The sequence below is a fragment of the Lonchura striata genome, chromosome 3 (genome assembly GCF_050655825.1).
Source record: "Lonchura striata isolate lonStrDom1 chromosome 3, ASM5065582v1, whole genome shotgun sequence".
Lineage (NCBI taxonomy): Eukaryota > Metazoa > Chordata > Aves > Passeriformes > Estrildidae > Lonchura > Lonchura striata.
Window position 1 is genome coordinate 44,000,484 of NC_140705.1, and position 12,351 is coordinate 44,012,834.

The 12,351-nt window shown below is 36.5% G+C and overlaps 1 protein-coding gene across 3 annotated transcripts in view; it reads right to left on the bottom strand.

The window, feature by feature from the left end:
* Positions 1-12,351, bottom strand: part of PDSS2 (decaprenyl diphosphate synthase subunit 2) — a 111,203-nt gene that overhangs the window by 35,334 nt on the left and 63,518 nt on the right. For all 3 annotated transcript variants that reach the window (XM_085576486.1, XM_021553810.3, XM_021553811.4), the window contains one exon: positions 7,044-7,242. In XM_085576486.1, the coding sequence (XP_085432612.1) occupies positions 7,044-7,242 (199 nt within the window). The remainder of the gene's footprint in view (positions 1-7,043; positions 7,243-12,351) is intronic.

A 12,351-nucleotide genomic window follows, 5' to 3' on the forward strand; every position in this document is an offset into this window, starting at 1 on the left:
CACAATTACAGATTAATTTTTAGAATTTTAATTGAATTAATAAGTTAATAAGCTGTTGTGTCACCTAATCCTCTAATTTAACTTTTCTAAAAGATTACTTTTCAAAAATATAACCACAGCCATTAAGGTAATGAAATTTTACAAATATTAATTATATTACTTGTTATACATAGCAAATGTGAAATAAAAAATATCCTGTGGAATATTCAGAAAATGGAATGCTTCATTTGCTCAGGTGTTATTTCAAGGGCTACTTCTTGAGAACAATGGCAAAAGATGCACTTGCCAAGAAACTGTTCCACAGACACAAGCATCAAAAGAGACAATGAAAAGAGTACAATGCAGTAATTAGGAGATTCACTAGCATCATTCCACAGTTTTATCATCATCATCAATATCATAAAAGCTGTTGCCTCTAAGGACAGCAGAAATGCTCAACAAAAGTTTTACAGCAGTAGTAGGAAAAATTTGATTGCCAGGTACTGATTCCAATGGATTTTAACCTTTTATCTCTAACACACAAGATTTTTCTCCCTCTCCTAATGGCTCAATACTTTCACCAACTATTACAAAAATTGCCTTTTTCCTAACAAAGGAATTTCACATGATTGTCAATAAAACTTCAGTAAATAAATATTATTAAAAAATCCAGTGTTTGAGAACATTTGGAAGAAAAAGCAATACATGTTCATTAAATGAACATAAAGTTTGTTTCAATTACCATCTCTTTTATGTTTTACTTTACAGTAAATGAAATCTAATTTTACCTCTCAAAGGATATGCAAATTAGTACATTTTGGTGCCATCTAAATATAATAATTATAACACATAACACTTTTCTTCATTATGATTAATACGTAATTATCAATTATTATGTATTTCTTAGTACTGAGTGTGTTTGCATTCTCCAGTAAAGTTTATGCTAAGTTGTATGACAATATTCAGTATGTATCTCAATATTTTAAGATATAGAACTGCTCATTTAGGGTTACCTAAAGAAGAGTTTTATTATGTAATAATTCAATCATGTTAGCTGTGTTTTCCTGTGTCATCTCCCATTAGTTTAAAGGTTCAAAAGCATTGGACTTCGTTCTTGGTTTTCTTCTCCCCCACGAGTATCCAGACAAAGCAGTGTTTCTTAAGTGTATTTTTCCATAAATCAGTTCAGAGCTCTTTAAACTTACCTATATTTTTCAGTAGTGTCTGTTTTCGAGACATGCCCCTGTGGCACTCTAAAATACTAAATTAAAACAAAAATACTCAACAATACAGATACTATCCTACTCCCTATCTTGTCCAGTACATCGTCATCAAACAGTGCCTCAGGGGAAGGTACACCAAGACAGACATGAAAAAGTGCTTCAGAAAAGCTCTTTAATCAGCTCTTTACATAAAAATTGGAAGGTTTATTTTTCTTCTGTTTTTTCCCTCAAGAAGACAACATAATTTTCAAACTTCATAAACTGTTTGTTAATCTAATTTGATACAATCTGATCTCTGCTTCTCACCAAATTCCTGTCACCCAGCTGCTCTGTAAGCTGATAATTTTAAAGATACTCATCTCCAACAGCAGCTTATACTAGGGAAGAAAAAGAAATTCAATATGTGAGCAAAGACAAAGAGTTAAAAACAATTAAAAATATATAAAATATTCAAAATGGTTTTATCACCAGCTTCAGTTTTCTGTATGAATATTGTAATTGGGAGCAAACATGTTACTTCTGGTTCTCAATGTTTCTCCATGATTTTTTCATCCTGCCTTCTCTGATCAATAAAGCTACTGAATCCCAGTAGGAAAATTCATGTTTTAGAGTTCTCTGATTATGTTATGTAAAACATAATAATAATATATGCTGTAAACATACTTAGTAGATATTTATGGTTAAAATCTTCCACTAGAGATAACAAAGAAGAATCTCTTTCAAAATAACTTTCATTGCCCTGAAAATAATTCATCTCCACTACATTTAAGAAGGAGGACCTTCTACTTACCTCAAACAAAATGCACTGTTCTGAGGGATGGTAATTTGAATCTACTACAAGTCAGTAGCTGCTAATGGTTGCGTTTACACTAGCAACTATTAACATTTAATTTCTATTTTAAAAGGGCATTTCTTGGCAGATTCTTGATGGTGGTTTCTTTTTTTTTAAAAGTTTATGTTCTTCTCTTGACATCATTCAGGGAAAGAAAAAGTCTGCTACAAGTAACACCTTTGTTAAATGACAAAATTGACAAAAATGACAAATGACAAAAATTAAAATTGTAGATTCTAACCTGGCTTGTTTGTCAATGCTCAAAAATGTTGATTTACATCAGAAGAGCAACTGGCATAATTTCAGAAAGAGGGTATTCTCCATATCCTGCACTGTACAGCAAGGTTGCTCAAGGTCCAACCTGAGTCTTTCCCATAGGACCACAATTGATGATACAGAAGTAGAAACCATAGTTCATGATAAACAGTTCTTATCTGAAGTGCAGGGCACCTTCAGGTGGTTGCAACAGGAAGACATAGGAGGACTTAAATTAGTAACTTATTGATGTTTATGTAAACACAAGGCTTATTTGATAAACAACACACTTATGCCTTTAGGAATACACAAACTTAACATAAGGAAACTGATCCACTATGTAAGTACTACATCTGTGTTACTGTTTATTTATGAACAAATAATACTTAATAAAACAAAGCTCTACAATGTGGTCTTCTGGCAGAGCTCTGCATTGACAGATAAGATTCTTAAATCTAATTCCAAGCTTTCAGGCTGTAGATTTTGGAGTGTCTCTGTGAAGAGTTTAATAATTTCAAAAGAATTTACTGAATTACAGTGGGGAAAATTGAGTAAATTCTTAAGATTTCAGTAAGAACTACAGAGAACACTACCATAACACATACTTCACTATTTTGGGGTAGGCTTTTTCTTCTTTTGGGGAGGTTTATTTTTTTGTCTTGTATATGTTGGGTCTTGGTGGTTTTGTTTTGGTTGTTTGGCTGGTTTGTGGGTTTTCTTTCTTTAAATACAAAGGGATGCCCTCTTATCAGTTTCTGAAGTTACAGGAAAAGCATTTGCAGATTATTTAATCATTTTCCAGCCATTGCACTAAAATGCACCATTTCAGCCTTCTAAAGTTCTACGCATCACTCTCGGTTTTAATTATGTCTTTTAAGCACCTTCTCTATAGTTTCGTAAGACAACTGACAATTCAGATGCTCAAGGAAGCACCAGCTTTAATGCTGTGACAGACTTCTTCCAACTTCTGTTACAAACACTGAAAAAGCACATTATTTGATAATATCTTGGTCAGTATCCACATATCACTTGTGGTAAAATACCCATATCCCACATCCATGTGACAGGTGACAAAAATGCCAATTAATGTTTCTCACTTTTGCTATGTTTGCATCTGAATGCCAGCCTAAATATATTATAGGAAGTAGAGGTTACTTAAGCAGAAATCAAAGACAAAACAAACACTTTTTGCTATCAGAGTCAAAGAGGGACTTCTATTCAAAAGATTTGCTTTCAGCAGTTTCATCTCCACATCCTTGGCTAGGCAAAGCAAGACAACAAATGTTAAAGACATATTGTCTTTAGAGGCAACAAAGAACCATCCATTAAACAGATTCTTTTACACTTAATAATTTATTAGCACATTTATTTAAAACTGCTTATGGTCACATATCCCACAGAATAGCTGGGAGGTACCCTATTTTGTTAGGCAAACATAATTTACTTTTCCATCACTTCCACACCTACATGTTTACAATGACTTCCACATATATATTACATATATCTTGTCACAATCCTAGTATCAGAGCATTGCAACGTCAAAATGAGAAAACCTATCAGAATAACCCTGTCATCCCATATAAACACACTCTAATCCAGTAAATCAGCACATCATCACACATTACTCCATCGTTAGTTAAGTAGCAAAACACAAGCATGCCCTTACTTGCCAAAGGTTCACCATTCCACTGCTGACATAACAACTACTGAAAGATCCTAAACCAATTCATCTTTGGGCTCAATTCTGTTCTAAAATCCATGTATTAGCAATAAACAACCTGCTACAGGATGCAGTGCTGAAGTAAGGTTTTATCCATATAATTTTCTATCAACAACATGATTTATCAAAGCAATCAGCAGGCCAAGAAGAGCCACCATCCAAGTAGTTTATATAAGGTGATCAAAAAGTTAACGTGAATGTACAAAAGAATTGTTAACACATCTGATCTGACCAATCTAATGCTTTGTACTGTAAAGGCTTTTGAAGAAATTAGTGTTAATTTTCAACAGTTTTTATTAACTTAAAAGATGTATAACTTTGCCATGATTACAAAAATGTAGCACTTGCATCTGCCCTTCAATATTTTAAGCCTCAGTTGATACCAATTTTGTGTTCATAATTAATGTGCCATGATTTCACAAAGCAGAAAATGAGAATGTTTTCTTCTGAATTGTTATGTATTCAAAAAACAAAATTTGCAATGATTTTGTAGTAGCACAACAGCAGAGTTTACCTTACAGAAGGCTTTCTAACTGACATTTAAAGCAATCTAGAGTCCTTGTACCTCAGAAACCAAAAATCATAAAACCCAAAACACCACCCCAAAACCTTTTTTAGCATAACTATAGCAAACTAATCAGAGATATGAGCTCTAGTTTAAAAGAAAACCCCAAAACCACAAACCTTGAGCCTGGATTCTTGTTAACATCATTACAGTAATATTCTATAACAGTAGCAAGAAGAAGAAAATTACTACGAATTAACAACAACAATTCCTATATTTAATGTTATTTAAAAATCAAAGTGTTACCTAAGGCAATTACCTTGCAGCCTTTTAATATCTACAGGGAAAAGCCTAAGGGAAAATAATTGACTTTGCTAATTTTACCCTTGGCAATTATAAAATAGCTCTGCATTTCATTACGACTACAGAATTTCACATCTAATTGTCAGCCCCGAGAGAAGCAGAGAGATAAATGCATCATACACAAGCTCACAAGAATTTAACAGACAATAAAATTATCCTGGTAGCAGTGAGTTCAGTTATGTAAAAAACCCCTTTAATTTAAATTCTGGTCTACACAATAGCTGTGCATGTCTATGGAGGCAATGGCTACCATGGTCAGTACCATGCATGATAAAATGCTGCTCATTTCATTAGCCAATTTGCTAAATGCCAGCAAAAAAAGCAGTACTGTGATTTTTACTTTTTACATCAAAGAACACAAAACATTATGAAGGAAAAAAGTCACAGTTATTTCACACTGCTAAAAAACAGATGCCAGATTTGAAAATTCATCATTTACAAAAGAATAAATACAGTATGTTTAAATCATTGCACCTGTCAAGAGATTTCTATAGCTTGTATTTCAATTTTTCTAACTTTGCTAGTAGGGTTAGACGTATGAAAAAGAATAATTTACTAAGTCAATCAGTTTCCATAATGGCATCCCACTTATCGTATGTAGAAGCTATGAAAGTATTTAGATGTCAGAAAAATGAAAAAAAGTGCTAAAATGTTTTGGCAGAATTTTCCAACATGCAGTATAATGATTGCTTTAAAAAAAAAGAAAAGTATTTCTTTGCACTTGTGCTTCATTTCACTGTAGGCTTGCTTCCTGGCAAGTCTTCAGGGATTATACATTCCTGCTGCAATACTTAATGATGTACTAAATGCAAAGTAATAGTTGCTACATTTTGTAAAAGTTTCCTCTTATGCTGAAACAGAAAATTGATGTAGGGTTAAATCCTTTAGTCTGTCTTGAGAAACTTACAGGGTACTAAAAAAAATGGACTGATAGAAATTAATAATAATCACTAAAATCAGTTACACCCCATTTTGGTTATGGCGTGCACTATATAAACTTTTTTTTCTAATACTTACTCCAAGTTAGCACCATAATGGCTTAACACACTATTCCGGTAGATTGACATCTAATTTTCTGTCTCTTCTCTGGAATCTCAGCTCTGTGCTAGAAAATGACACTACTTCTAAGACAAACTGTCATACTCATGATCAAAGGAGCACAGAAATACTCAACTACCACAAGGAGATTTTACATGAGAATCCAAGAAAATAGACTACTTAAGCTGACAATTACAACAATGCTGATTATTGACAATTGCACATGACAAACATTTATTTTACATTACAATATGGCAGCAATCTTCAAATGTGTGAAAAGCACCTCTGCGAAATGTACTGTTTCCTGTTTCCACTTAGCACTTCAACAATACATGCAGTTAGGTGCTACACTAGGCTGGCACAGGGATGCCCAGGAATCCCTCTCCACCACTGGAAGTTTTAAGCACAAGCTAGATAAATGTGGGTCAAGAGTGATTTTGTGTAGCTGATCCTATCTGGCGAAAAGAAGAACCAACTAGAGAGAGGATCTCAATGTCTCCATCAGTCTCATTTTCTAAGATAATACATATACACAAACTGTTTCTCAGCAAAAACATCTCCCTGTAAAGTTTCAAATGGTTTGGGCTAAGCAGCTGGATTGCAGCTGTCCTTTAGAAGCCAGTACATCCACATTAGTAGGGCAATCCAACATTCAGGTGTATCCACATCCCTAAAATATTAAAAGCAAAAAGTCACCTGAGACAAAGCAGTAAAGCCTTTTGCCCCCCAAATTATCTAAGACAGAAAATCTTTCACAAAGCACAAAGTAGAAGAAAATAATAAATCAAGCATGTTTTCAGCTGTGAGTTTACCAGAGGTGTTGTAGCCTGACATGTCATAAAGATGCCACTGTATATGCCTTAAATCCACCAAACTGACCACCCATCCATTACAACAGTGCTTCAGAACGTATACTAAAGACATCATCACAGTAATTCTATGGGAGACTGTTAAACATGTTCACAGCAGCAGCCTCTCAAATTTACAGCCATAACAGTAAGCATGCTGATTCTTAAATGATGCGCCACATATACATATGTAACTGCTGATTTTTAGGGGGCCTCTCTTTCAAAATACTTGTTAATATTTACTTGCTTTGGCACTAGAGGATTTTTTTTTTCTTTTTACCTTGGTATTCTGCAACTGTGCAAGGCTTGTGCAAGCATTTGCTAGAAGAAAATCTCCACTCAAAACAGCCATTTTATTCCCAAACTGCATATCCTTCAGTGGGCCATCGCAGGACTTGAGCTCACCAATGTTTACTATGCCACGATGCACCAGAAAGGCAGTATGGATCAGCTCCGTAATCTCAGCCAGACTTCTCTGACTGAAAGGAAAAAAAAGCACAATTACGTTTGATGCTATGAAAAGAACAGAGATTCTTAGTGAAAAAAGCCAAACAACTGCATGTGCTAAACAGGTATTTTATTAATTATCATGTAGCTCTTCTATGTACTTCTAGAAGCCACAGCCAAGAGGTGTTACACACAGAAAACTGTCACTAGGTATTTCCAGGCAAACCACAGGTACCACAGGCTCCACTTGGGGGAATGCTGCCCTTTGTTTGAATTCTTTCACAAAATAAAGCAAAATAATCAATATAGTCCTCATGGTGCTTTCTTTTTTCTGTTTTGTCTACCAGAAGCTTGAGGGACACTGACATGAAGAAAATGCCAAGCAGGAAGCAACGATGGAAAGAAACAAAGGACATATCAGCAGGGGAGTCCTGAGCAAGCCAATCCAAACAATGTAAGAATGCTGCAGTAAATGACTGCTCAAATTAGAGTTAAATTAATAACAGAATACCTTGCAGTTCAATACTACCAAAGGGGATGGGTTCAGGCAGGAGAGGAAAAACAGCTGAATGTTTTAGAACCATGTACTAATGATATTTCTCTGGTGGTTTTAGTCAGAAACAGCAAAGGTGACTGTCTAGCAAAGGGGCCAATTTTATTGGATCGGTTTACAAATAATTTCTTAGTCCAATACATGGTGTAATACATTCTGGGTTTAGGGGTTACAAATCCCTATGAGAGGCTTGCCACAGAGGTTATTCCACAGAGGTTTGCTCTCTATTCTAATTTTTTGGAAAATGCAAGAAAGGAGTCAGTAGCCCTCTCCTCCCCCATCCTCCCACAATGCATCCCTGTAGCCCTCAAAAGTGACTGTCACTAAGAAGCCCAGAGATGTCACCTTAGCTCAGAACAACAATGGGGTGTTGAACAGACAAAATAACTGAGCAGAGCCAAGGGGCGGGGGAAACAGAGCAATGCACTGGAGCATCCTTTTAATGCTACATACACACTCTTACAAAAACTCCCACACATACACATCTTCTCTGACTCAAGCAGTTCCCTTTCTGCCATGGAGATTTCATATATGAGCAAAATGCAATCCATGTCTGCAGCTAAACAGATGACTAAAGGCCTTAAAGTTCTATTTATTTACAACATAGTACAAAAGCATCTTATGCTCTCCATGCTTATTCAGAAGTGGCCAAGCACTGATTCATTGAGTAACCAAACTGATCCATACCTTTACATACAAAGATACCTGCTGGTACATGCTCAGGTTAGATTCTGCCGCAGCACAGTGCTGAGCAAATGAATTCTGTTTCCTCTGGACAGTGCACACGTGCTCCAACTGCCCCAAACCATATTAATCTAAAGTAACCTTCTGCCCCAAGTATATGTGGCCTGTGAACAGCCCCAGCAGCAACTGGTTCAGGGCAGTGGTCCGTGCCAATTAGCAAGAGAGAAGAGATGGGCCGGTCACATGGCCTGGGCAGCACACAAAAGGCAGAGGAGATGGAGGGAGAGGATAAATAGAGATTCCCGATGTATTTTGCCATGCACAAAAAAAAAGAAGCTGATTTAAAAGCTGCCTTTATAATTTGCAAATTGTTGGCTCCATGCAGACAAAACCAATTCAAAAGCCAGTCATTCTCCATGTAGACAATAAATCTGAAGGTTGAGGCTGCTTTTCAAAGACGCGAGGGAGAAACTCGCACAACCCAGCCGCAGTATTGTAATCACGCTTGGCTCGGCTCTAACAAAGGGTTAATAAATGTTCAAGCTCGGAGAAAAAGACTAACAAGACATCCCGATGCTCCTGCTGTCATTGTCAGGGCAGCCCTTGGAGGAAATGTCCGTATCAATTCGGTTTATCAGATGGACAGCTGATCAACATTAAACAGACTTGCTCTGGGCAGATTGAGCCGAGCTACCTGTTATGAATAGCAATGAGAGCCCTCCGCTCCCGCTGCCGCGCTCTGCCATTTCCGACTGCCGCAGATCCCAGGACATATGGGGATCCCTAGTGACGAGCACATAAAGCTGCAGCTAACTCAGGCGACGGCTCATTTCCCCCAGCTGAAAGCAGGCATTAATATCCTGAGGAGACCAGGCCCGCCTCTGTGACCCCCAACTATTGAAGCAAAACAACGACTGTCCTATTTCTTCATTTAATAAGCTCTTAATGAAGGAAATCAAAATCCCCTCTTTGACTTCAGCATCACTCTTCATGAAAAGGTTACACAAATACATCAGTATCATGCTTTCCACATGCTCAGGATCTGGATGTTTTAATTTCTTTTTCCATAATCTGTTTGTTCTTCAAATAGTTCTTTGCATTATTTGTGCTAACAAGAATAATATTAGGCAGATAATCTATGTCTAATTCTGATCTTTTCCACTCTCTCCCCCTAGCAGACTAAAAATACGAGAATCAATGCTATTGCAGAAATCCCAGGCAATGCATTTTTTAATGCTTTTTGTGATAATCCCTAGAATACCCAGGAACAATAACAAGTGCACAATGCTGCAGATACAGGAGGATCCTTGACGTGACTTTGTGAAGACCAGTAGCTAATGAATAAACACTGCTGTTATGAAATTGCTGCTAAATGGCTGAAGAAATATGATACACAGCTTTCTCCATCTGAATACAATTCAGTGATTAAAAAATTTTGTATTTGAAAGCAGCCAATCCCAACATACAAGGGGAAAAAAAGCAATACTGGACTTAGAAAGAGGGCAATGGGATGACAAACTCTGACTGCCTCCATCCTGTTGTCACACCAGAGCCCACAGTCACAAAAAAAAAGAAGTGGGTGCCGCAAGAATTACCTGTACTTACCTTGGTACAAGGTAGTACTGAGAAAAGAGTCAACATTTCTAAACACACAAAGTTCCTAAATGGAAGCATGCTAAGAATCAGGAAAACTTTATCACCAAATGCTACCATACTTCCGTACCTTTCACTACTGAAGCAAGAATTCCCTGCAAACCACCACCAAAGTTCCTAATTTCAAGTCCTACTCTAAAAAGAAATAATAAGATTCTGTAAAACATATGATAAAAGAGACATATTAAATAGTACAGTTGTATTGAAATTGAGTTAGTACACCTTTCATTATCAGCTAACCATCATAACTACACCAGGCTTCTCAAGGGATGACAAGCTATGAAAAAGAAATATTTAATAATTTAAAATGTCATTTTTAGGCATTTTCACAGAAACGGGCCAGACTTAAATTAGCCACTAAAAACCGTAGTTAAAAATTTTTGAGGCAACCACAATGAACAAAGATAATGAAACTGATAGATCAAAAATACTGTAAGAACTCTTATCATTGAAGCTTTGAATTAAAGTGACTAACAGTACACACTCAAGATTTGAACATTTTCTTTGTGATTGTCAATTCAACAGTTTCCCTTCAATACAAAAAGGATTGATTTGGATGAAAAGCCTTACATTCAGGACTTTAAAAAAATTAAAAGTATCAGTATCCATTCCATTTCAGTGACAACTATAATAATCTTTATATACACATACCTATGAATTTGAAATAAAAAGAAATTGTGTCTTTAATAGAAAATTACATATGAAAAAGCATTAACTAAAGAATTAAAGTAATTATTTCAGGTACTGACTATGTATTTGGGTAGCATTTGGTATCCAATTTTACATTTTTTTTGAACACTGAACAGAAAGAAAAGTTCTATGAAGACAAGAAGGTGCTTAAACTACATTCAAGTTGATACTGTATAGTCTGGGTACTAGCTGATGCTGCACCAAGACAGTTCACTTAGTTACAGCAAGAAAGCGAAGTGATTTTTACAGTTCTTTTTCCCATTCACCTGTCATAGTCAATGCCATGGTAAATAAACCATGATTAGAAGAACAATGCATAGTGAGTAACAAATAGCATCATAGTGATGGAAAGTCTCATTCCCATCTTCTGTATATATAGTTTCTTTCATAAGAAATTAAATGGCAGTGGGGGCAGGTGTTTAGGCCAGTCAACATGTATGGCAGATGCTGTGATTTCATTAACAGGGAAAATTTTCAGGGTAAAGTGGCAGATTTGAGAAGAGTACCAAATATTCACTGCATTACCGTGACTCGTATCTGTTAAAAGCAGAAAACATCTACCAACTCCTATCCTTTAGCAAGGTTAGAGACCAGGATTTCTCTGGTCCTAAGACATAGGACTGTCTTCTACCTGAGGGATAAATCAAGTTTAAAGACATCAAGTCTATGAAGTTTGTTGAATATGCTGTCTTATTGCATTCCTAACAACCAGTTTATTTTTAAACTGGCTACATATCCTACCTCTTTCATCTCCTTCCCTTCCTAGTATCACAAAGTTTTTGAAGTAAAATTTCTATCAATGCTCCTTCATGTATTTTTCTTAATTTATTTTTGAAAATATCTTTTCACTCTCTGTCTCCCCCACCACTGATTATTGCTTAGGTTATTTTCTATAACTTGTCTTAGTAAGATCTTCCCTCAGCCTATTATAGGATTTGAAAATGTTTTCTGATTTTTAGTGAGCAGACATTCACTTGAACTTGGCAAGCCAGTTTCCCTAAGTATTGTAGGTGGTTGGCAGTGGAGAATGAAAAGCCTGACTGGAAGTCAGGGTCCTGGTCCCTTCCGTAGCGTAGGAATTTTGAAGAAGGGTTTTTGCAGGTCTTGGCTTCATTGTTAGGGCTACTGCAGAACAACCAATTCCCATTTTGTACTCCAGACAGCAATATGCAAGTGAACCAATTTGTATTAGCTTCTGACTAGTGCCACTGATGTGCCAACGCGGCCACCAGTGTGTCACCACAGCATAGCCAGGAGCCCTCCAGCCTGGGAGCCAGCTACCCGTACCAGCCTGCAAGAATCCACACTTGCACCACCATCCCCAGCAAATCGAAGCCCTAGATGCTGAACTTGTGTCTGGCTTGCTCCTATAATCAGCATCAGTGGCCAAAGAACAGTGATCACAACCTATAGCACATTGTCCTTGGGTTGGGTGGCCTTATCATGGCAACTCATTTTTCAAGTTACACAGCCCAAAAGAAAAATAATCCCAGCCTGGAAACAAAAGCATCAATTATGGAAAATAGGTGAGAGAATCAAGACAAAGACCTGGTAAGGATTA